At 36.1% G+C, this 27,600-nt stretch overlaps 1 protein-coding gene across 2 annotated transcripts in view; it reads left to right on the top strand.

Annotated features, from left to right (window-relative positions):
* LOC145678854 (uncharacterized) overlaps nt 1–27,600 on the top strand; it is a 214,991-nt gene that overhangs the window by 155,742 nt on the left and 31,649 nt on the right. Inside the window, exons 1-2 of one of the 2 annotated variants that reach the window (XM_081749420.1) lie at nt 6,868–7,080; nt 15,616–16,401. In XM_081749420.1, the coding sequence (XP_081605546.1) occupies nt 15,741–16,401 (661 nt within the window). In that variant the 5' untranslated portion in view covers nt 6,868–7,080; nt 15,616–15,740. Of the gene's footprint in view, nt 1–6,867; nt 7,081–15,615; nt 16,402–27,600 lie in introns of those variants that run through there. The other variant, XM_081749421.1, reaches the window with a different exon arrangement.

Here is a 27,600-nt window from a genome sequence, read left to right as displayed (position 1 = left end):
CCTTCCACTTTTTTCATTCCACCATTTCATTCCTTTCTCATTTCACTGTCTCCTTTATCCTAACCGGCATAACCGTTGGGTGTAAAATTGAAAGATTTCAGTTTCTTATTTGGTTACTTTGAATTTGAATACAGTAAGTAAGCGAATGAAAGGACTTTTGTAGGGATATGAGTTGAACTTGCGAAGAAAATTCACAGAAGTAATATATATATATACAGGGACGGATCCAGGATATGATCAAGGGAGGGGCTACACCATATTTTGCCGTTTTATCCAGTGTAAAGCAGGATTGAAGCCCATTTTATCTAGTGTATACCTGAGCGTCAGGGAGGGCTATAGCCCCCATAGCCCCCCCCTTGGATCTGTCACTATATATATATAGTATTTTCTAGTAGACAACCATAAAAACACATATCTCAGCAAGACATCTGTTTCTTTATAGAGGAGGATTTACTTTTCATGCTGCCAATAATTTGAACATTGAGTAGCGTTACATTTATAAGTAATGAATTTACTGTATACTGCATACAATTACCACGTGATCTGTTAGTAAACTAAGTTTGCGTAACTTCATACTTCATACACATCTCATTTGCGAACAAATTATCATATCCCATTGCTATCTGTTACTGAGCGAAAGAGGTTTCACTATAGTATATGTAATTGGAGGTAGTGTTTTCATGAGACGAGATATTTCTCGTCTAGTCTCGAAAACGGGATGGAACTTGATAGTATCGATACGATACGAAAAATACCTATTCAGTTCGAGACTAGACGAGGCGAGATGTTTTACTAAAGATATGCCACATTGACTTGATCCCTAGTCTTCGGTTTGCAAGCGCTGCTATCCTCTGAAGGAATTCCACTCCCTTTTTCTTGCTTAGCAATAGCTGAACCCTTATTGGCACAACGCGTGGGTGTGTGAGGGCGTGAGCTTTAGTTCACATTTTTACCACGGCTCAAGACATTTTGGAAGCACAATAGTTTCGTGGGCAACACTAATTCAGTCGTCTTCACTAGTTTTCAGACATTGTGCTACTGTTACATGATTCGAAGTATAAAAAATATAAATTCATAAAGCGATCGTACAAATTAGTGGTAGGCAAAAAACCGGTTTTTCGGTTTTCTCCAAAAAACGGTTCGGTTTTTCACCGAAACCGGTTTCGATTTTATTCAAAACCGGTTCGGGTTTTCACCGGATCCGGTTTCGGTTTTCTTCAAAACCGGTTCCATTTTTTTCTAAAATTTGTTCTATTTCTGACCAGAATAGAACTGTTCCGGTTGTTCTCCGGAAACCGAATCCGTTTGCACAGAAATAGTTTTATGTGTTTTCCAAAAGTTTTCACTGAAACCAGTTTCGGTGAAAACCGAAACCAATTTTAAAGAAAACCGAACCGGTTTTGGAGAAAACCGAAATGTCGGTTTTTCGGGTTTCGGCTTTTCTAGAAACCGGTTTTCGGTTCTTATAAAAACCGGTTTTACCCATCCCTAGTACAAATGCAATGAAGAGCATTTATGAATGTCTAGAGATATGCAGCTCATTACACAATATACTCCAATAATAAATTTGGTTTAAATATTGCTGTATTACATCCTTTCTGGGCTTTTACTGACGCGGAATGATTCTAATATAACTCCTAGATCAAATTAAAAATAAAATCAGGACATAAATTTGCAACACAAAACGAGAGTTTTTTTCGAGATTCGAGACGAGACGAGATTACGAGAATAGTATTCTTTATTTCTCGTCTCGTCTCGATGGCAGCAGTAATTGGAATTCCAGAACATACGCAGGGAATAATAGGGTTACTTGAGATGAGGCTGTCTTGACTCAAAAAGTATCCCTAAAAGTGATGTTTCGTTTCAGAAATTATATCTTTGAGCTGGAAGAACTTTGTCTCGTCTCGTATCTTGTGACGAAAATTGTTTTGTCTCCTCTCGAGGAAAATCTTGATAACCCTCATACATTTACCAAAAAACCTTGAAATCTGCAATTACACAGAAATATGATTGATCTTCTCGAGAATATTATGAAATGAGAAAAAGAAAGAAAAAGTAAAATCAAGTTCCCTTGATTTTTTTCAACGAGCTTAAAAAGTTCCTTCAACCAAAAATCAATTAGGAATTAGATTTCTGGGCTTTCGGCATCTATGACCATGTTAACCCGTCACTAGGATTAGGATTAGGAATTAGATTTCTGGGCTTTCGGCATCTATGGCGGGAATTAGATTTCTGGGCTTTCGGCATCTATGGCCTGAATTCTCTATATTTGTGTGTGTGTTTGGGGGGGAGCAACAGGATTGCGCACACTATAGATCCCGAATTGCGCACAAATCTCTGTTGGTCTTTCTGAACACAGATTTTTGCCCGACGTTGCCACAATGGTAGATTTAAAATCTGTGCGCAAAGAAGGTTTTCCTTCAGACTAGGATAGAAACAGAAATTAGAAATAAAATTCATATTATACTGAGGATTAACTAAATATAATTTAGTCAGTAGATACAAGAAGTCATGATACCTCCAAATTTACAATCCAAGTGTTAAAAGTTTCTCGTCTCATACGAGGGTTGCTATATATATTTCTGGCCTAGGCAACACTAAGTGTTGCCAGGTGCAATCTGACATTTCCATTGGAAAGTTTGACATTTTGTAGCATAAATGTACTCAGAACTTTTTGACTTACGACAATTTTTTTTTCTTTTACAGGTACTTGAAGAAATCAACTTGGCAAAAAAATGGAATTAACTCGTGAACATTTTCGTGCGATCATTTTTCACAACTTTCGACGTGGATTATCACGACAAGAGTGCATCGATGAACTTAAATCTTTGTATGGCGACGAAGCACCATCCTATAGCACTGTGAAAAACTGGTACAACGAATTCAATCGTGGCCGACGCTCGCTCAAAGACGAATTCCGTGAAGGTCGTCCAAAAACAGCCGTTGTGCCAGAAAACATCGATGCCGTACGTGAACTGATAATGCAAGACCGTCATGTGACTTACCGTGAGATAGAGGCATGCCTAGGCATTTCTTCCACCAGCATACATTCGATATTGCATGAACACCTGGCCGTAAAAAAGGTTTGTTCTCGTTGGATCCCGCACAATTTGACAATCGCTCAAAAGAAAGCTCGTGTGGATTGGTGTAAAGAAATGCTGAAAAAATACGATCGCGGTGCTTCAAAAGACGTTTATAAGATCGTCACAGGTGACGAATCATGGATCTATGCGTATGAGCCCGAAACAAAACAGCAATCGACCGTGTGGGTCTTCCAAGACGAGCCAAATCCAACGAAAGTTGTTCGTGGAAGAAGCACTTCGAAGCAAATGGTCGCCTGTTTCTTCGGCATAACTGGTCATGTGGCGACTGTTCCGCTTGAGCAACGTAGGACGGTCAATTCTGAGTGGTACACCACCATTTGTTTGCCTGAAGTCTTCGGAGAAATTCGAAAAATGAACAAGAGAAGACGAATCATTGTGCACCATGACAATGCGAGCTCTCACACATCGGCTCAAACCAGCGCATTTTTGACCGGCCAAAACGTCGAAGTGATGGGTCATCCGCCGTACAGCCCTGACTTGGCACCCAATGACTTCTTTTTATTCCCACACATCAAGAAAAAAATGCGTGGTCAACGATTTTCGTCGCCAGAAAATGCTGTTGAAGCATTCAAAAACCATGTTTTGGAGGTGTCTCAATCGGAGTGGAAAAAGTGCTTCGAAAATTGGTTTGAGCGCATGCAAAAGTGTATAAATCTTGATGGAGAATATTTTGAAAAACAATAAAACCATTTTCGTTGATAAATATTCGTATTTTCATTATTAGGCCAGAAATATATATAGCAGCCCTCGTAATCTGAATCCCTTTGGAGTTCTAGTATCTACTTTTAGGTACTAAAATAGCGTCTTCATTATTCGATTAAAAAGAACCAATAAAGCTCTTTGTTTTTGTTCAAGTCTAGAGGCACTGTAGAACACGTAACGTATGGTTTCACGCCTTCCTGCGTCGAGACATAGGAGGTGATGACATCATAACTTTACAAAAATATTTTTGTTAGGCCTATTTTCATTGTTTTTTGGCGGGCTTACTTCCGCACCTAGAAGATTGAAATTTTGTACAGTCAGTCCACCGAGTACTATTTATTAGATTTTTTTGGATCTCTGCGTTAGCACAAGGTGGATTCAGAGGGGCAAAAAGGTAAATGAAAGGGACTTTGTGGTTTAAAAAATCCCTTTTTTCGCGATTTTCCCGCCTGAGATACATGATGGAGACATGTAAAGGGTCCGTTTGAAAGGCAGTTTTATTCTGTAGATAATAAAGGGCAAACTATTATTCTAGGATAAATAGGGGTGTCTCAGGAAATGTTCTGTTTGAGATCAAGGTATTTTACAGTAATCTGGGGCATTGTGGGGATTATTGATATTTTCCCGCCCTGACTGTTCAAGATAAAAGCTTGAAATTTTGTACAGGCATTTAGTACACCCTTTAGTGTTTTCCAGTTGAGTTTTAGGTCTCTGTATTAACACAGTGGGGGTCCAGAGGGGCTCAATAAAAAAAATATATTTTCAAAGAAAAATCCTGATTTCTCTCAAAATTTCCCGCCTCAGGGACATGATAAGGAGATGTGAATGGTACCATTTGAAAGGTTACTCTATTGTAAAAAGAAAACGAGGTATGAACCATGACCCTATAATAAATAGGGATGATGCTCTAGCCGCTGGATTGAAAGTCTCTTATTTACCTCAAAAAGCCGGAATCTATAAGGGTTAAGCATTTCATACTGCTTCAATGTAATGTTATGTTTCTTTAAATCTTCCTTTTTTTGTGTATTGGTATATCCTTTCGCAATTGATCTTAATTTCAATTTTATTTTTGATTGTATCTTCAACAAAGAAGAGATCACCTGATAAATATCTGGACCAAGTGAATAGCATTATTAATTGTAATGTTTGTGAAATGTTTCCGCCCTATTTTCGTTCGAGGAGCTACTGAGGGTTCTGAAGCCCACATTTTAGGTGGGAATTTAAATAAAACAAAGCAAACATTTATAATGACGTTCTTAATGTTAATAATAATAATAATAATAATAATAATAATAATAATAATAATAATAATAATAATAATAATAATAATAATAATAATAATAGTAATATAGTATACATACTTCCCACTACTAGCCAAGTTTTATGGAAAAATTGAAAATTGAAAAAGTGAATAATTTACTCCATTGTCGTAAAGTTTTCCTTTGGTAAATTTATTGAGGTCTGTCGTTAACGTCTGGTCATATAATAGAATACTTGTTACAATAATATGTGCGATACAATAAACTTAAATTACAATATTATTAGTATAATACAACGATGTGAGTAAACTACTTCCTCATACTAATTACACTGCATTCCAATATAATCCTTGCAAAATTACACGATTTACTTACTAATAATGTGGAATCTGTCAACACATATCTTAAATAACCGTCCTAAATCTAGTTAGAATATATAATTAGAAACAGTATGATGTAGCTAAGTGCTAGTTTTATTACATACATTACGACTATGCACAGTAAATGCTATCATTGTTCGTACCTCATGTTACTCGCACAAGTTAGGACGATAATCTTAGCTTCTTCATTTATAAATAGTAACTTTTCTCCATCGTAACTGAACTCAACTTCTCTTTCAATCACTTACTGAAGCAGCCTCTGTAATATTTCTCGGAAGAACTGGTGTGAGATCTTTTTTTTTTTTTTCGAATGCAGTATATAGCTTCTCTATCCTTATGTGTTAATTCCTCTGTATTTTCTAAATTAGCTCAGTCCTAGTAATTTTATTCGACCCATCGTTCAGGTATTCCGCTGCTCTTTTCTTACAGATTTACATAACAGAAGATCAAATATTTCCATCTGACAACATTGCTTAATTTTTCTGTGCGCAATCCTGTACATAATGACAGCTTGTCAATGACTTATCAAATAAAACTGATAAAACTGGAAAAGTGTGCGCAATCCCATTGCAGCCGTGTGTGTATTTCTTATTTGCAAATTTTTCAATTTTGAGCTCACCATTGGATAGAGCATCAAAAACAATCTAAAAAAAGTAATGGAAGTTTTGGCGTCACTCTTACCGGTCCCAAGATATTAGACAAAAAAAGTTCTGATTTCAGGAGATTTAAGGAGCCATATCTCGGGAACCGTAAATCATAGAGAAGTGATATTTTTGCTAATTTTTCAATTTTAAGCCCTCCATTTTAAGCATTTATCTTCGCAAATCTACATATCATAGAATGTTTTAAGAGAACTTCTAAACAAAACATTTGAAAAAAAAAATAGTACTCAAGGAAATTATAAATGGATAGATATATTACAAGAATTGTTTAATGAGTATAATTAAAAGTACATATATTGACACCTGAGTTCGATTCCCGGTGGGAGTTCATGTGGTTCGGATTCCACGTTAATCAATAGGTCTACGTCTCATATAGCCTTGCTGCTGAAAGGAATGCTAATTAAAATCAACTCAAAGTATATAGAACAATTGGTATAAAGCCTGTAATAATTAAGCCTGTAAGTTAATAAGAAACATTAATTCCTTTTAAATTCGTTCTGGCAATGCCTTTGGAGCATTCCCAACTTTTTAAAACTTGTATCTCATGCAATATTGTCCCCTTATTCTTCGTAGTGCTTACGGTTTTGGTCTACCAGTCTGTCACCTTATTTGCTATTTCGACCTTGAGAGGGATATCTTTCAACATAGCTTTGCTATCTGCGGATTTAGCTGGCTTTAGTCTCTCTCTCTCTTTTTTTTTTTTTTTGTTTTTTTCCTACACAAACAGAAGAAAAAACTATAGAGGAAAAAAATACTTCATAGCTCCCCTTGGGCTACAGATGCCTCACAAGGTTGAAAGATTCTGTTGATTTGAGAAAAAAAAGTCTACACGTATCTGTACTCAAGTATTGTTTGTTTGTATGTAGATTTGTGGCGGAGTTGTTGTATATGCGATTCTGTAACACAGAAAACAATTACGTGTGTTAATCTGTTCCAGCATCATAGTTTGGAGACAAGTAAAGCGTTCTATAGGGTAAGTTTCCAAAATTATTTATTTCTTTCGTTGCAAAAGTGTTAATTTTAAGAACGTGTTCATTGGCGAAAGACATGCTAGTATACTTGTTTGTGGGGTTGCATATGCGTAGGATCGATACAGCGTAGGACCGAAACGGGATATGATCGAGATGTCATACGATCGGGACCGCGATGTAACGAAAGGATGTACGATTGATACCGGCATAGGATCGAAAGCGGTTACCTGCATCGATCGATACAATAAAAAAAATATTATTTTATAATAATGCAATAATAAGTACTAAGAATGGGCATAGGATCGTAATGGCAACTGATTGCAACGGCGTACGATCCACACTGTTTGGAATATTTCCTTGAATTTGCGTGTAGAAACAGTTTTGAAGATAAATAATTCTTAATAGTTCATTAAAGGTCTTCAATATCAACGAAATAATAATATCTGCATGATTCTTTCATGGGATACCTTAATATAGTAGCTCGAGCTTGGACTCTCGGGTTCGATTCCCGGCGGGTGCTTCCAAATTTTCTGTGTCCACCAGCGTCGTGAGGCAAATTGAGGAGTGACGTGAATAAAAGAAGTGACGGACCTAGGTCTACAAAGCTTCCGGTACGCCTGTTAGACACAGGGCAACACAGCTTGCTAAGCTGGGCATAGTTCAGCCGGTCGCTCCCAGATGTCGTTGAAGCGGCTCAGCCCCACAAAAAGAGCTGTTATGCCAAGTGGTTTGATATGATACTTTTACAGTGTTGTAAATTATTATGTATGCTAAGTTGGAGCACACAAAGTGCGTGTAATAATTGCGATTTAAAAACTATCGCTGTAGAATTTGCATCTAGAAATTTTGAATTTTTCAAAAAACAATATTCTTTTGCTTTGCGACCTAGTGTGAATTGCGAAAAATATAGCGTCTCGTTTTAATTATTCATAAGTTTGAATATGATGTGATGCACATTATTATTATTATTATTATTATTATTATTATTATTATTATTATTATTATTATTATTATTATTATTATTATTATTATTAATGATATACTATTAATAAATCCAAAATTTGTTCCTTGGATGTCCTTACAAGTATTAAGACTGTCGCGTCTTTTCCTTACCGTACATTATAACCTTTTTGTGGATATTGACAGTAAAAAGTGATCAAAATTCCCTCTAATTTAAACGATATCTCATGCAAGGTTATGGATACCAATATGCTCCACATACAATTAACTGATGTGTGGTTGGTAACACGTAACGTTAATTCTCACATTGACCCCACATATAACTTCCACGCAACGTTACTTCTCACATAATACATAGAAATCTGCAATAAATAGTATATGTGGGAGTCAACAGCGTTAAAAGTACGTACAGGGAACCGAGAATTACAGATAAATTTATCACAGAGTACAGTAATTAAAGCGTTCTGATCTTCGATGTGTTTCCTTCGCTACACAAGAAGGTAGTACTTGTAAAATGTTGACCAAGCGACTTCACTAGGATGTGACAACGTTCTCTGTAGTGATGTACCAAACGTACCGTACGCTTCTTTCAGAGCTTCCGAAAGCTACAGCGCAAGTACATTTGTAACGTACAGAATACGCAGAGAACATTTCCCGCCCGTGACAATGTATAAATATTATAGAACAGACTGGAAATTTATAATAATAATAATAATAATAATAATAATAATAATAATAATAATAATAATAATAATAATAATAATAATAATAATAATAATAATAATAATAGCATCCATAGACGTGGCAATGAAGTGTTCTTGACCAAGCTCCCGACAAATTATTATATATTTTGTATCTACTACTGTTTAGCACTGTGTTCACTTTATCGCTTACAATTATTCGTATTCATGTTACGAACATCTTATAATTCTTATAATTTAGAATTTGCTGACGTTTGAAACAAGGTATTTACTTTAAAACCACCAAAATTTAATTGAATGATTGGTTGTGGTTTAAGGGACATCAGAAGCAAGACTATTTCTCTGCGTCACAATAAGGCTAAGGCCAACGGCCGACACATTCTTCACATTAGATACCCAAAACAAAGTTGCAAAAATTAGTAGTTCATATAATTTGTATAAACTAAGAGATTAAAAGAAAATTTTTAAAAAACTTTTAAAATTCTGCACTGAGGAAAATCCGTTCTCCGCACAAATATACGGAATCCTCTTGCTTACTACAGAAATCACTACGGAGCATACGTTATCCGCATGCTACATAGGCACTGCCCTTAGATGTTACATCATGCCATTGCAGGATGTCTGATATCTAGCAGTCTTTCTTATATTACATACATATATGTATGTTACCTTCGTCACCTATATGTAATGTACGTCCATTTGTATGTGAGATCCTGACTACCTATATTGTTTCATACGGAAAGTACGTATGGATGAAACGCTTATACGGAAAGTATTATAAAACATGTGTTTTCACGTATACGTCTGCTGTATGTTAAGTCCAAAAATTACAGGATTTACACACGTAACATACGATTCTACGTACACAACATAACAATTTTTGCTCAATATCTGAAAAGGTTTAAAAAATGAAAAACAAAATAGGAAAAAGAGAAAGAAAAATAAAAACGCAGAGATACTTAAAACAGAAATAATTAAAATAAAATTAGAATTGTATTGTTTTTTTTAAATGCTGTGGATCTTTGTAAGAGGATGCATTTTCAAATTGATATTGGTAATTAGGTATCTATGTATAGACTGGTGAAGAACTTTATTTTATGATTTTACAACCAAATTGTGTCTTTTATCTAATTCGAAATCATTTTATTTGCTTTGATCTAAATGTAGCGTCTCTGTTAGTACTGAGGCTATAGGAGACAAAGATCTATGTAGGATTCAAAACACATAAGCTTCTAGCAGGAGTTGGACCTGGATTCCTCACACCAAAGGCGAGCACTCTAATCATGTAATCACGAGGGAGCTATTGAAACCATTGATAGGTTGTTTTGTTATATTGCAATATTTTATAATTATTGTTACAATTCATATTATTTTAATGATAGATATGATCTGAAGTAGAAAAATCCAACCCGATTATAAAATTACTAGCAGAATACTCGTTCTTCGCACGGGGAGAATACGTTTAATTTAGAACATAAAGGGCTGAATTTGGATTTAAACTGCATCGGAAGTATCATTGTTCGTCTCAGCTACTCCAAAAACTATGAATTCGACACTAATATCGGTCATTTTCGATCATTTTAAAATATCTCTCACCTTTCCCTTCCCTAAGTTGCACCGTCAAAGTGAAATGATAAAAACCATCCCAGAACCTCATCCATGTTGAAACTTTGATCGAGATCAGTAGGGTAGTTTAAGAATTATAAAGTCACAAACATAGCCACTTTTATTTTTATATAGATAGATAGTGTTCTTCGTCATACCTTCTATGTTAATATATAAATATATCAATATTTGTGTTTAAAAAATTAAAAATCTACAATTTTTTAAATAGTGAATGTAAATATATTTTTAATATATAAATTGTTTAACATTCTAAATTCTCGAATTGTCCTCTAAATATCAAACTTTTACTGGGGTGAGTGTCTCACGTGGAAAACCACGGTTGTAGACGAAGGTATTCCGTTTCCTCAAAACTTCCGTACCTGAACAGTCACTGAGCAGTACTAGCATAGTTCATCATTAGAGAGAAAAACCGATTATATTTACAAGGATTCATCCTGGGTCGTGAGGACGATAAGGAAGTTAGTTGAAGGAAATATCGGGACTCCGAACAAGAAAGCCAGCATTTACATTTTTGGCACTCGTGATGAGCTAACCGCACATCCTCTAGTTAAAATCTCCGGTTGGTAGGCTTATGCCCTTTAGACTTCGTTCCTGAGAGTTTAGTTGAGGTTTTAGTTAATTCATTTCCGTAGATCGTCTTAAAAAACCAAATCTTGAGAATGCCATTTATTTCCTTTTACTTCAGAAACACTAATCATCATGATCATAATCGCTCCCGTTGGGTGGTTAGTTTCGGTTCTCTTTTCAGTACTGAGGCCAAAGAAGATGTGGATCTACTGTTTAAGGTGGAGGCCAAACCATCGTAATGGTTTAAATTTTAAAGCTCTCCAATCGGGAATCAAATGCAGAACCTCTGCACCAAACGCTCTGCGAGGTATCATCACCACTGCCATTAGTGTTATTTCACCATCCCTTTGTAGAGAACTTTTCATGTACTATTAGTGGTACCCACGAGACGAGACGGGAAACAAGACTTGCTCGTCTCATCTTCATTGTCGGAAAGCTTTTATACCATTGTCTCAGTTTTTCTCGTCTCGTTTTGTAAATTTTTGTTCAAAATTTATGCCCCGATTTTCTTATCAATTTAATCTAGAAGTTATCAGGATCTTTCCACGTCACAAGAGGTACACGCCACATGGGTGTGATATAACAACATTTAAACTGTATTTATTAATGGAGGTCTTTTCATTGTGTTTGTACAATTACTTTATCTATTTATAGTTTTTCTATTATGAATCAGGTAAAAGTAAAACAGTGTTTGAGATCTAAAACTTGGGTGAACTGGTCTTGCCTACGAGACTTATGAAATTTCTCGACTCGTGGCAACACTGTGTATTATCATTCTCAGCTGACCCCTTCGCCTTGATGTAACAATTACCTATTTTAATACTATCCTTTAATTGTGACCATTACTCCCCTCCCTCTTTTTCTTACATCATATCTTCTTTGGCGTCGCTCGTAATATAGTTTCTTCTCAGACAATGTCCTAACTAGCAGGGCCGTAGCTTGTGGGGGACAGGAGGAGCAATTTCCCCCCGCCAGGGAAGTTCCCCGCCGTTCGAGGGCGGCCCATTTTAAGACAAAAATTTTCTTACTCCATATCCGATACGAACATGAAATTATAAATAAAGCATCAGACAGGTTTACTACATTACATAAACAAAGCAGCACACAAAATATAAATAAAACAAAAATGAGTCGTGGACCCATTTCAGCAAATAATGTCTACTATTAGAGGCTTTAGAAATAATATTTAATCGTATGGCTTTGAGATTTGCCAATATTGTCCCCCTAATTAATTTGCCATGTATGGAACGGGCCCAGAGGGATAACTAACGGCTGCGCAGACCTTGCCATGCGAAAGGGCAAACAGGCTCCGCGGGCCCCATAAAGAGTAAGAGAAAGATGGAGAGTGGGAGCCCAAGAATTAGAAAAACTTTTCCAGGGAGCCCAAATACGCATATTAATGCTTGCCCCCCCCAGAAAAAATCTAAGTTACGGCACTGCTAACTAGTTCCTCTTTTTCTAAAATTACATCCAATAATATTGTTTTCTTTTGTGTTAATTCCTAACCCCTGATAATTAGTGTTCGAAGCGGTTAATTTTCTTCATTCTTCTCTACATCATCATTTCAAAAGTCATTTGCATTTTTTGTCGTTTTTGCGTAGTATCCATGACTTCATCTCGTAGATTATACACAATTGAAGTTAATCTTACACCATTCGATTATATAAGCATTTTTGTCCAATGTTGCTTTCAGAAAACATGTGTCGGAGAGGCATTTTAAACTACGCATTAACAAAGCCTGCAGCTACATTTACATTTTTACAGTCTTACATCTTTCCGAAGTACAGGCAACAAGACGTTCAATTGTCACTTATCCGTTCAATGTTGGCAGTTACAGAGACAAGGTACCAGCTAATCTCTAAATATGAAAAAAAAAAAAAAAAAAAAAAACAATAGTTTCAGCACGACCTTTAGAACATTTGTAAAGTAGCAATATTAAATTGCTTATTTATTTATTGTATTATGGAACTATTTTTCTTTCGCTACAGGTACTATTCTAGTAATTAAACTCATCTGCTCTGGGGGCAATCACTCTAGAGCTCTGAGGGGCATCACCCCCGAGAAAGAAACGTGCCTGTAAGAAAGACTGTTTGTGTGTCTATCTGTTAGGCGATAACTGTCGTAAAATTTCGCCAGTTAAATCTTGTGAAATAAATCTATTGTTTGGAGTTACAATATACGTAGAATAAAGGGTAGAAGAGATTAAATATAATCCTATGTGTCAAGTTGAACATATAAAAATTATATCTGGAGAATGCACTACGGAAAAGTTACTAGATTTTTGACAAAATTTAGTTCATATTTTGTTTAGAGCGTTTCAGTGGCTTGAGGTTAATATCTCCCTATGGATGAAAACATGAACTTACTCTCTCCTTTCAATTTAATCAATGTATTCGATGATAAATTTAATTTTAAAGAAATGTCTTCAATTTTGATTACTATGGCATATATTTTCCTTGAGACTTTTCAACCATCTACTCTGCATGAAGTTAAAAATCAGTAAAAACTACAGTGTTGAATTATTCCGTCCTTCCGCGATTTTAAAAGAAGAATACAGTAATAACTATTCTGTCTGTGTTTTTTCCACAATGCCCAGCATTTTGGAATAAAATCAGTAAAGAATGAACGGTGAATTTAAGCCCGTGATATGCATGGATAATATCTCCCCGAAAATGTGTTGTACGGCTTATATATATATATCTATATATCTATATATACAGGCGCGGATCCAAGGGAGGGGCTATAACCTCCCTTGATGCTCAGGTATAACCTACACTAAATAAAATGGGCTTCAATCTTGCTTTACAATGGATAGAGCGGCAAACTATGGTTTAGCCCCTCCCTTGATCATATCCTGGATCCGCCACTATATATATACAGTATATAAAGAATTAGATTTTGATGCAATATGCCACATAGTTTTTTTTTTTTTTTTTTTTTTTTTTTTTTTTTTTTTTTACAATGATTCCTACTATTTGAATTTAAAAATCAATCGAGAACAAGAGAATGAACTAATCTCGCACTACCTCCATTAGAAAAATCTACGTTTCATGATAACTTTCGTAAAAAAAGAAAAAAAAAGCAGATTTTTGATAATATAGAGTAGGCTTAGACCCTACATGCTTATTGAAGCTTTTAAACAATTTGCACTGCTTCGAGTTGAAAAAGTTAAAAATGGACTCACTTCACCCCATCTATATTTTCTTTTAATATAGCCCATTATAACTTTTTTTTTAAACATTCATTTTGATAAAATATGATGTAAATATTTCTGAGGATTTCTAATTGTCTTTACTGCTAGGAGTTGAAATGGATTAATAACGGAAGTAAACATCCTTTTTCCGAATTAAAATAAAATATATTCCGTGAATATTTAATAAAAAATACTTGGATTTTTATAAAATGCAAGGTTTATGCTTTGAAGCTAAAGGGGGATGATGATAATAAACGAAATTATGGAATGAAAAAAGTGGGAGAAAACAGGAGAAACCCAGGAAAACTCACAATCACGATGTTTATCCATACATGAAGCTCGGATTGTATCAGGGACTTTACTATCAGAGGTGAGCGCTTTACTACTTAACCACCACTGACGCCTTACTTGTGTAGTTTTTGGTAAAAAATTATTGCGAGGTGAAGATCGCTTCCTTCTACAATGCACAGCACCATTAGTGATGATCAGTGGCGTGTTTAGGATGGACTATCGTGCTCAAGCCTCCCCTCGAAATAAATTTGTTATATGCACAACTTCATTAAAATTTATCGGCACCCAAAACGAAACATATACGTGCTTATTCACGTATTTTGCATACGTCCCCGAAAGAAATCCTAATTACGCCACTGGTGATACTAAAACACAAAACAAGATTGAACCAAGCACGAGAGCAGCTGTCTAATTTGTTTCGCGAAAACAGTAATTCGTTTGTTAATTTAGATTGTTAATGAACTTGCCGAATTGTCCACTTAATTATTTTGAGATTAGTTATACTATTCCCCAGATACAGTAATAAACTGCCGTTCACCGTGATTGAACCTATAATCTTTTACTATTATTTCCCATTGTCGATAAAAGTGAATTGAGGAAATAGTTCTCTATTTTTCATGAACTTCTGTAGCCACCGAAGACTGCCTGATGAAATATTTACAACCAGTAATTTTCAACAATTTTAGTTGCTGCAAAAACAGCGAAAGTAATACAATGGAATATACCCGTAGCTGTAAAGAGTAAAAATATGATCTGATACAGAACGGTTTGGTAGTTCACTTGAAGCGGCGGACAGTGCGTCGCCTTCTTTACCAGATTACAGATCTCAAATCGTGGGTGGTAGGAGCCCCAATTCTTTTATTATTATATTTTCGCTTTTAGAACGTGGTTGTATATACTCTCTTGAGACAAATAACATTGAACGGCGACAGACTCTGTGTGTCTAGAATCCCCTTTGGGACTTCCAACTATTCTTGAACCAAACTGTCTTCCTAATCCGTCTTCCCATGTACCTTGCCTCCAGCATTTCCTGCCTGACTTTGGAGTCTTCCGAAAGTGGCCGGTTCCCGTATCTTCCCTGCAAAGAAAAAGTTTTCTGTGTTCTTGTATCAGCAGGGGACAGGCTGTTGTAAACCCAACCCTTTCTTCAACGAAGGAAGACACCCACTAAAACACGTGGTTATATTTTTATTTTGCAGGTTCAACAACTGCAGTTGGAAGAAGTATTGTTTTGGAACAAAAATCCTTGAAGACTTCCACATCGAGATTTCCCATTGGGTATAGATGGCATCACAGGACCTCCTTTGACCTTGAACGAGAAAGAATGACGGCACCGCTCGAAAGGACATATGACGTACATGTCAAAGACATCAAACATGAGACCCCCCTCCAAGAGGACATGGGTTCGACAATGGAACCCAAGTTTGCCCTCAGTTCAGTCAATCTACTAGAACGGTACGAAGAGCAAGAGTGTTCAGATCAGCAAGTAAGCAGTAGCAGTGTAGTGTTTGGTGCTGAAACAAATACAACAGAAATGACGAATGGGTATCAGGTTGGTACAACAATGACCAACGTACAACAATCACCGTGTTATCCGTTATTTCAAAGCCCACTTCCACAAACTGAATATCATACACAGCAATATAGATCATCTTGTGCTGTCAATGGGCAAAACACGGCATTACCAATGTCTGCACAATTATCACGTGGCAATTCTCACGATCCTTTCACTGACTATCAGACATTACGTAGTCGCAGAGATACTCATTGTATTCCAGGACAATATTCATCTTACGGTGACGTCAGCTTTGTACCAAATAGTGATTATTACCATCATCCGGAATCTCAAGTTAACCAGAAGCTATATCCTTGGATGAACGAGTGTCGTCAACCGACGAAGATAAGGAGTCCTCCACACATATCAACCCTCGAGCATCAGACAATGCTTCATCAACAGGCAGATCAGCAAGGGATAGTATCGTCTGGTAAGTAGATTATTATTATTATTATTATTATTATTATTATTATTATTATTATTATTATTATTATTATTATTATTATTATTATTATTATTATTAAAAATGAAATGAAATCGTTCAGGTTTACGTCCCACACTTATGCCGGTTAGGCTAAAGGACTGGCGGATCTAGCCCCGGGCCGGGGGCCTAGGCCCCAGTTTTTTGGGTGACAAAAGTAATTGAAGCTATTATTTATATATTTTAGAAAGTTTACAGTAAACTTATGATATACCTATTTTAGTCTTGGTTCTGGTTGGCCCCTCAGGTTTTACATTCTAGATCCGCCACTGAAGAAGGAGTCGGTGGTGATGAGAAATTAATGAATGGTGGAATGAATAAAGTGGGAGGAAACGGGAGAACCCCGAGAAAATCCAAAATCCACGAACATCATGCTTGTCCACGCAGGCCCGTAGCCAGTCCAAAATTCTAGGGGGGGCCGACCCAATCATATCATACTTCATCACCATATTATAGTTCATTTAAAAGCCTACCGTGAAATTTTAAGGGGGCCAGCCCAGGTTTAGGAGGTGTCCGCCCCCCTTGCCCCCCGTGGATACGGGCCTGTGTCCACCATAAAGCCTACTTGGTGCGAGATGGGGTCGAACCAGAGACCCCACATACCAAAGGTGAATGCTCCTTCCTATCACTGATCCACCGTGCCTCTATCATGATTATGATTATGATTATGATTATTATCTGTGGTCTAGTGGGTAGAGTGCGTACCTTTGACACTGGAGGTCTGAGGTTTGATTCCCAGCAGGAGGATCCGAAAACAAATCACATTTTCAATTGTAAGTCTTTCCCTTTATAACCTTGCTGTTAACAAAGGACGTAGGGCCTAAGTTTAAATTTATTACAGACAATCTCTGAGCTACGTAAATTCGTCATCAATGTAAATTCATACATTTACGTAAGAAATTTCCGATATAAGTATAAAAAAATCACGAGCAATATTTCGTATTTGGAGTAAGAAGTAGTGTCATTTTGAAAGTCATTTAGTGAATAGGTTGAATGAAATACATGCTAATTTGCCAATGGTGCACTTACAATAAACCGCACGAAATTCTTAAGTTCTGCACTCTATTTACATGGGCATCCGAAGAAGGAGCATGGGGGGGGGCACCCCTTGGCCCACGAAAATGTATACGTAATATAGCAAACCACGTATATTAAATACCAGCCGTAATATAGCAACCATGGAATAGCCCCCCCTAGAAAATTTTCTTTAGGCTCCCAGCCTATTTATAAAGCATATTATGTAATTATATTTTTGCATTACAGTATTATTAAACAGTACTTTTTGTTTGTTTTTCGTATTTACAACAAATTTTAAGGTTATGGTAAAAAAAAAAAATCCGATTCTAAATTTCAACTTACCGAAAGAACTCTGCAACAATCCATTTACATAAATCGAGAACTGTCTGTAATTAATTATTTTTTAAAAATATATTTTTTGGTGTTTCCTCCCATTACGGGCAACAGCTTGTTTTTAGTTGATTGGGACGTGATGTGTGGCTAGGATCAATGGTGTACACAAAGAGGGGGTTTAGGGTTCAAATCTCCCCTTGGCGGAGATATCATGCAAAGATAAACATTTATTATATTAATAATTAGGTAAAAATACACTCGTAAGAAGATTCTCAGAGTAAGACTCTCGTAACTCAAAATAAGTTTTTAGTTAATGTGTAATGTTATGAATTTTTAATGTATAATAATTACAATTTGTTTTTATTTAAGAAAGGTTTCCTCTACAATAATTAATACTGTACACATATTGAAATAAAGTTACAATTGTCAAAAAGAGTTTCCTCATGGTTTTGCGGTTAGGCTACGCGCCTTTACGTTAGAGACCCAGTTCGATTCCCGGCGAGAGCTCATGTAGTTCGGATCTCACCTTCAGCTGTAGGTCCATGTGTCACATGGCCTCACTGCTGAAAGTGACACTATACTTAAAACCAAATCACATTAGATTCCCTCAAACAGAAAGTATAATCAAGTTTCCTTTGATACAACGATTTATTTCTGGCTGATGTGTAAAATTGACAATTTTAGTTCTTGTGGTCATTATTTTTGGCGTTTGAAGTGTACGCCATGTTACGAGAGAACCACAAAGGATGTGATATAACAACACTTACAAACTATGTTTGTTATTTTAGTATATATTGTGTACTAATTTGCTCTCATTTGAACGTTGATAAGTATTCTTCATTTTGTTCGTACAATCATATTTATCACTTTATAGTTTTCATACTATAAATCATGTAGAATTAAAAGAGTAAATTTCTTGTCTTGTCTCGAAAATTCTTTTAAAAAATACGTCGTCTAGTATAGTCGAAATTTGAGACGAGAATCTCTCGTATTTTATTGGAAACACTACCAATTAGGTTTTCCAATTCCTTTCTTATGGTTTATGTTTATTATATCACCAAGGGTGCCGATCCTGGGGGCCAAGGGCCCCCGGGCCCCCAAAGCTCATGTGGGCCCCCGTATTGTATGTATGAATATACAATATTTGGCATAATTAGAATGCAATTTGTCTTAAAATCCTCATATATATATGCCTTCTGCATCTGAATCCCACCCCCCCAAATTTACAGAAAAATTGGCGCCCTTGTAAATCACTACAATGTTTAACTACAAAGTTTCCAACACATAATTCCGATGTTAGTGCTGAGCCGTAATAAGAATCTAAACTATTAGACTATGTTTACAACTAGATGAGAGATTGCGTTTTTCAGTCTCGTGCATATGTCTATTTATCCAAGTGCTAGATAGCCATTAATAATTCCAATTCCTTTCTTCAACACTCACCCACTGGGAATGAACCCGGTATCCGTGCACCAAAGGCTACAAACTGGAGAAGCGAGAGGGCTAAAGCAATTTCCATTATTTATTATTATTATTATTATTATTATTATTATTATTATTATTATTATTATTATTATTATTATTATTATTATTATTATTATTATTATTATGCAACTTTATTCATACGTCATAGTACTTTCCGGCTTTTTGTATTGTAAGTGTTGCGAATTTGTTTCTTCATGAGAATTGTTTTGTTTTCAAATTCCAGCAAGAAAAACTTATTATTTTTATCTTTTTTTTTTTTTTCGAACATCTAAAAGTAAATCCGTTGAAACATTTTTATGTTCAACATTTGTTTAATTAGGCCTATACATCAATCAAACAACGTGAATATAGTAGTGTCGTTTGAGATATTACCAGTGCTGTGGAGGGGGGGGGGGAGGTTGTACGCCGAAATAAGAGTTTTACGTTTCTTGTTAGTGTATTAGTACAAAATTTATTAAAATGCGTATGTCTCTAAGATCCAGAGATGCAATAGCCATCCTTTGTCCTCCCCAAATGACGCCCCTGCGTGAATATATCGTAGTAATGCTGTGAATTACTTTGTAAATTCGTCGATTTTATAAATTGCGATATTTCCCGTGGAATAAAAGCTGCCCAACTTTAAACGCATTCGCTATGTAGTGAAAACCAGCTCAAGTGGCCAGTTGTCACGTTTTTGTTATCTGCCTAGTTTCGTCAAATATCTGGAGAATACGTCATAAAAAGAATTGGACACGTGTTCAGATTGGACATTTTCTATTCACTGAGAACTGTGTAATTTGGCCTCCAATTTTCGTATGAGGTAAACTTACGCTGTTTTCCTAGATATTGGCTTAAAATAAACAGATAACAAAAAAAAAAAAAAAAAAAAAAGGCCAAAGTGCAACGCTTTTTATATACAGTAAAAACATGTTAAGATGTGAAATTAGGATGTTTTCTGTAGAACCAAAAGTGGCCAGCTTCACATATCTTTCACAAAAACAGTAAGAATGTTAAATTTGCCCCTTGTTTCCCTTTTTGTTTATTTACATAGTGTATTTATTTCTTTATTTGACGGAAAGTCTGGGAAACACAATGCATAAGTTGAAATATAGGTCAAAGTTGGACATTTTCTGTGGAACTAACGGTGGCCAATTTGAGAATTGTTCATTATAGTTAGGTTAATTTATTGATTTTGTACGGACGTGCTTTCCCGATTGTGTAAGTCGAAATCTTAACATGAGATTTGAGCCACGGTAGTGCTTATGATGCACTCCCGCTGGAAATCGAACCCGGAATTTCGTGCACCAATACACCCGAGAGGACAAAATATTTAGCGTTCTTTAGATGTAATATGGAGCATTGGGGAGTAGTGTCAGGTCTAATTAGTAATTAGAGACGTGACTCTTGGGGAAAACAGATGGCTTTGGTAGTGTCATACCCATTCTTTCCGTTTTCGTGGGGAGCCTAAAGTTCTAAGGGGGAGACCTATTCATCACCTACAATAACACTTGTATCTTTTTTTTGGGGAGGGGGTGATTCTCTCGTAACATGTCTGTATACAACATCGTTGTCGAGCGTAGTGGCGGATCTACTACGAATGCGATTGGGACAACCGTTCCCCACCAAAACTTACGCTTTGTTCCTTAGTTCATTTGGTACAGGATCATATGACCCTTCCAACTAATACTAGGTTAATAGAGTTCCGTGGTACAGACGTTAAGGTCGTTGTAAGGCTTTATACTGTCTCATAGTGCACTATGTTATTCTGTTTTGATGTAAAATTTCGTATTTCGCGTGTACACTCGTCTTGCAGGAAGTGATCCAACCCCTGCAAACGACCCTTCTGTATCCCCCAGTGATCCGACATCATGAGATCCATTGCGGAGCTATCTGAAATTGAGATATATATAAGCATAGCGACCTCTAGTGAAGAACATTGCGACAATACTTATGAGACTAGCAATGTACTGGGGGGCCGCGGTGGCTCAGTGATTTCATTTCATTTCATTAGCAATGTACTGACCTCACATTCGCTAATTTCAGGGTTTTCTATCACGGAGTTTAATTTTTGGTAAATTTAGAGCTTATTTTGACCAATGTTTGGAACTTTTTTTGTGTTCTAATTCAAGCGAAGTAATTCCTGACTCTTTGTTTTCCTGTTTCCTTGTGATTTTTTCTTCGTATGCACGTGGCAATCATTAGCTAAAAAGCAATGGGATGATGGAAAAAAAAAAAAAAAAAAAAAAGGAAGGCACTCTGTACGGATAAGGGCGATGTAAAAGAAACGGATGAGAGAGGTCGACCTCGTTCTCCCATCCTCAAATGTAAAAGATGAGAACAAAAGGACAACGCCTTATCTGAAACCTTCGGGAAACGAAGGCAGGGACCCCCTTTTTAAGAGTAAATCAATAAGTGTGGAATAAAAATTGAATGAGGCAAGGGTATTACAGTGGCAGCTACAATCGGTCCTGTCGTGGTACACGACTAATACTTCATCGACCTCGTCATTAAGGGTTGGTTTCTCTCGAGAGTGGAGGAAGGGGGATGAAACATTGAAATTCTGTAGAATCTTCCCGTTTTTTCTTTATCTTTTTAATTTTAAAGCATCCGACTCACTAACCCCCCACTCTGTCGCTCCTATCGTCTTCAATGAAGAAATATTAGTCAGCCTACTCCGCAAAAGACTCAATACTCTTTCCCAGAGAGCAAATCATTTTTTTTTCTTTTTCTATGCTGTCTTGACGCTGTTTTTCGGCTTCGTATCGGCTTTTCTTTTTTTTACCCCTCTCTTCTGTAATGACGAGAGACTCCAATGGAGTATTAAAAATTTCTGTGGCTCCTTTATTTCTCTCCAGGAAGAATGATTTTTCTCACCAACCGCCACGACCTCATCTGCCACACACGAAAAACCTTAAATGAATTTTGCTTCTTCTGTCTATTTGTCCCTAAAAGAATGAAAAAAAGTTTTTTTTCAGTACCCTTTACGTGCTTTTTCCTTTCTTTTTTTAAAAAAGAAAATACCATAAGAATACACTCAGTGACACATTAATCTATGTTAACATCAACAAAATATGCAGTGTTATGCTTTAAATTAATTATAATCATTTTGATATTTTGAGCCATTTTGGTCCTAGTTCACTCATGCTCATTATTTCATTTGCAATGGCGGATCCAGCCTGGCCGGGGGGCCTAGGCCCCCCAGTTTTTTCAGTGACAAGAATAATTGTAGCTATTATTTAAATATTTTTTGAAATTTTCTAGTAAGCGTTACCTTTTATTCTTTATTGGAAATTTGTTGAGACATTAGATATAGTTTCAGTTATAGTTTTTGGTTTAAAAGAGTATATTTCAGGCAATTTTCTCGTAGGCCTTATATCTGGAGAACTGCATATAGTGTAGCCAAACCGAAAATAACAATTTACACAGTATGATGTGCTTCTTCCGTGAAAAATGCGAAAACTTGATTTAGGGTCCGTTCAAAAATTTTGTGGCCCCTGATCCAAAAAAATCAATATATATTTCATACAATAAAACATTTTCTTGTACGCCCTATATTTTGAGAACTAAAGTAGCCAAACCAAAACTAACAATTTACTCAGTATGCTGTGCTTGTTCTGTAAAAAATATGAAGATTGGATTTACGGGCCGTTTAAAAATGTTGTGGCTCCTGATCCAAAAAAAATCAACATATTTCATTCAGTAAAACATTTTCTTGTACGCCTTGTATGAGGAGAACCACATATAGTGTAGCCAAACCCAAACTATCACTTAACTCAGTATAATGTGATTATTCCATAAAAAGAAAATACGAAAACTCGATTTAGGAGCCGTTCCAAACGTTTGTGACCCCTGATCCAAAAACTAATTCTTTGCTAAGATCGCAATCTTTTGATTAATTTCTGGACCATTCCTAAAATTCTTGTTCTGTTATTTAATGTGTAAAACAATACTTGAGGTCATAATATCCATCGGGAGAGAGTAAAATTGGAAACTTCTGCAGAACCCATAACACATTGTAGATCAATTTGCAAACACAGGTAATCGATGAAATGCTTCTTGAATGGACCACGATTAGCCTATGTGTTCTGTCACTGTATGCTGGTGGTAAAAGATAAGAAAATGAAGACAAAAAGCAACAAAGATGTGTGCTTTCTCTTATATTACATGAGAAGCAAAAATTAATTCTTACAATTTCATGCTACACCTTTCAAAATTTTGCCGAATAATACATATTATTCATAACCGGAAGAGAAAATATTCACATAAAATTAATATCCATGTTTCCAATATTCACGGAATTGTCACTTTTTTGCGTTTGCTGCCAAAGTTTGCACAGTGTGAAATGAAAACTTTTGAATTGAAAGGCTGTCTCAAAAACCCAGACAAATCTTTTAAAAAAAAATACTATTTGAGAGATACATTTATACATTTCACTTACCTTAATCATCGTCTTCCTGAACCTAAGAGTAATGGTGGAACGTTAAACTGAAAGATTTCATTTCATTTATATATCAATAGATAATTTGTCCTTTCACGGCTATGCTCTTTAGCCTGAAGGAAATAGATATGATTAATGACAGCAATAATACATGATTATCAGAAAATTAGTGGAATGAGGAGTGGGAGAACTTTGAGAAAACCCAGACACAATATTATGCATCACAAATTCATATGGGCAGGAATTGAACCAGGACCCCACGCACCAAAGGTTTAAACATTAGGATTACCGATATTACATATATAAAAGCTCAATAATACTTGGGTACATTACATAGTCATTTGCGCACGTTACTTAATATTACTCAGGTATAAAGTACTGTACCATATGGTAACATACAGATGTAAATATTGTTACACAGATATTATTAAATATTGCGGTCCCAGTTTGATTTAAATTACTTTAATAATCACCAAAACTTATCACGATAGTTGTTTCAATAAATTAAACTATTTTTCTTTTTCTTTTTAACTTTGTATTTCCTTAATACTTACCATTCATTTCGCAGAAATTAAAAATACACTTCAATCACTTATGGCTTCCTCACTTATTATATCTTTAACAGCATAAATAAAACAAGTTTAAACAAGTCTAGCCACAAGCTTTGTTATCATAAGGTACAGACTATTGTCCATGTTGCCCCATAATTAAATATACATACTCGTAAACGTTATCGTTACAATATTTGAGCTAAATCTAGTATTTTTTAAAAATTTGTTGAGATAGTTTAAAATTAAATAATTACTCTGATTTATAAAATTACTGTATAAAACTAATTATCACAATTTATATTTCTCGTTGTGGAGATATCGGTTACAGATCTATATCTTGTATCATGTTTCAAGACACGCATGTACCGTATAGTACACACACTGTGCATTTCTTCCCCTTTTGATGTGTGCTTACCGTTCCTTCAGCAAGCTTTGATTAACGACGTGAGAACCCAGTGAAAGAGGTGGCCATCAGCATGACACATTAGGCCTCTCTAATGACGGCTTAAGGTTACAGGGCAGCCATTTGTTCATGTTCTCAAGTAGACACCAATGTTACAAGTTTACCGTAGCTATTAAAAGGAGATTTGAACGGTGGATGCGAAAATGATCCTATTACAAAACACCAGCGATATTCACCTTTTATAATAGACAGAAAACCGTAGCTGTATGGACCAAGCTCTTGGACGGGAGGTGGGCTTCCTGGAGGATGTCTGTCTATCTTTTGGTCTTCAAAGACGCTTATTCAGACTAACACTAGAACACAATCTTCTATTCATGTGAGCATGTAGCCCTAATCAACCAGCAATGAGAACTCCATAACAACCATTAACGGGCGACCGTCTGTGATGAATGCCCCACAAGAAAGAAGTCTTTCACGCTGCTATTTACGGAGATGTTTGATGCTAAATAACCCAAGAATACCAGATGCTGCACCAGCCGTCAGTTTCTCTTTGAAGATAATTTAAAACCTTTCGGAAGGAGTCGAAGAAAGAAAGGTACGCTTTATTGTTAGCTAATTAAATCATACTAAATTACAAAGCTTTAATTTACAGCCCTACATAAATAGGAATAATCATATTCGACTACTAACTTGTAGAATAGCATACCTAAAATTGGTATGACTGTTGCGGAACAACATATAATTAAAATCTGAGTTTTATTTATTTGACAGAGGCTGAACGTGTCCTTTGAGCTACATTTGACAAGAGTAAAATGATAAATCCCACCTCCATTGAGGATCGAACTCGACCCAGTTGATTGTTAGCTAGACCCTTTACCATCTATGCCAGCGGAACTCTCTCTATGAGAATATTTCAGCTGATCAATTATCTTTGCTGTCGCATTATTCACATCTAACTAACTCTATGGGCTATGCAACCCGCAGGTTCAATGCCACGTTCACAAGAGCTCTCTATTGACTTCTGTCCTTTGCGACATCCAGCTTAATTTTGTCCTCCCATCTGCGCCTAGATCTTTACAGTGGTCCTTTTCCGATTGGTCTTCCAGTTAAGACTGAAAGCATTCCTACTTACTTCCATTCTGACTACATGAAATGCCCACCTGAGCCTCCTAGATTTGATGACCCTAACAATGTCTGGTAAACCGTATAAGTTATGTAATTCCTCGTTGTAAAATTTCCATCATTCCCCATTCTCGTTCCTCTTGGGTCCGAATATTGGCCTCAGGATGGGGGGTGCGGGGACTCAGTGGTAGAGCGTTCACCTCCGGGTCCTTGGTTCGATCCCAGCTCGCGCCGTGTGGACTTTGTGGCGGACAAACACTGTGCTCGTGGGTTTTCTCGCGGTTCTCCCGTTTCCTCCCACTTTCTTCATTTCATTTATTTCTCATAATCACCTTCTCCTTTAGCCTAACCGGCATAGCCGTGGGACGTAAAACTCAAAGATTTCATTTCATTTTATATTCGCCTCAGGATCTTGCTTTCAAATACTTTCAGTCTACGTTCTTCCGTTAGAGTAAGTGATCATGATTCGCAACCATACAGAACAACAGGCATGATTATCATTTTTATATTTTAAACTTGAAATTCCTCGACAGAATTCGCGGCGACAAAAGGTTTTGAACTAAATAATAATAACGAATTCCCTGCTTTAAGTTTCTTCGTGAATATGGTTTTGGTCTGTTAATATTGATCCTAGATATCTGAAAGTATGCACTTGATCAAAAGTATTATTTGATATTTTAACGCATCCGTAATTTACCGTATTACGACCCCGACGAGCTTCCATGTATGTAGTTTTCTCTGCATTTCTTTCTATTGTTCTCTTATCATCCCCTATTAAATTTTCATTATCAGCATATGGTTATTCATGTCACTGATAGAATATTGCGATTAGGTTTGCATTAGATAATGCATACTTAAAGGCAACGGTATGCAGTTCTATAGAGAAGCGACGAAAATTAAGCAAGTCGCCAATGAAACAGGTTTCCTTCTGTTTACAGAGAGGGCGCAACAGGTTCTAACTTATCTGTATATAGCTCGTTTTACAAGCGCCGAACTACCTGTTTTATTAAGCTATTCTGAGGTAAAAGTGAAGCAGAAAGAAATTTAATTAAAAAAAGGAAAACCAAAAGAAAGATTTACAGTGTTCAACCAATTCAAAGGTAACAGCAGTCTAATTAACGATAATCCGTACAGCGTCTAAAGCAGAATGTAAGCCATTATAAGAAGCTATAATACAGCCAGGAACTGTGAGGGAGTAAAAAAATCATCCCTTCTCTCCGCCAGTGCGAAACGTACTTTCATATTCCGCCATTTTGCTCAACTTTATATTTCCTTTTTATAAGGTCGTTTTACGGTCGAGAGAAACACTCAATATTTCGGCAGCAGCAACTTTTTTTTCCTTCTTTCGTTTTAACTTTCAAAGCTGGAATAGACTATTTCTTTTTTAGCGTATTGTTATATGAATTAAACTTATTTTAAATGTCGCAATAACATTGTCTTTCTTTCAGTCCAACTCGTCAACTTCCTTTCTGTATAATGCAACGAGAACGTTTATGTATATTTAGTTATAGGCAACAAGGACGATAGTCCGTACCTTATGATAACAAACCTTGTGGCCAGACTTGTTTAAACTTGTTTTATTTATGCTGTTAAAAATATAAGTGAGGAAGCCATAGTTGATTGAAGTGTATTTTGAATTTCTGTGAAATGAATGGTAAGTATTAAGGAAATGCAAAGTTTAAAAGTAATAAAAAAAATTGGATGTATTTAATGAGTATTAAATAACAAATGTCTGTGTGTATGATGTGTTATGAACTGATTAGTGTAATAGTTTATATGCAAACGATTTTTTTAAAAAAATGATTTCTTTACAGTGATAC

This window comes from Thermobia domestica, chromosome 2 (assembly GCF_964235325.1).
Source record: "Thermobia domestica chromosome 2, izTheDome1.hap1.1, whole genome shotgun sequence".
NCBI classification, from domain to species: Eukaryota; Metazoa; Arthropoda; class Insecta; order Zygentoma; family Lepismatidae; genus Thermobia; species Thermobia domestica.
Note: the sequence above shows the minus strand (reverse complement) of the source record. Positions and strands in the feature narration are given on the sequence as shown.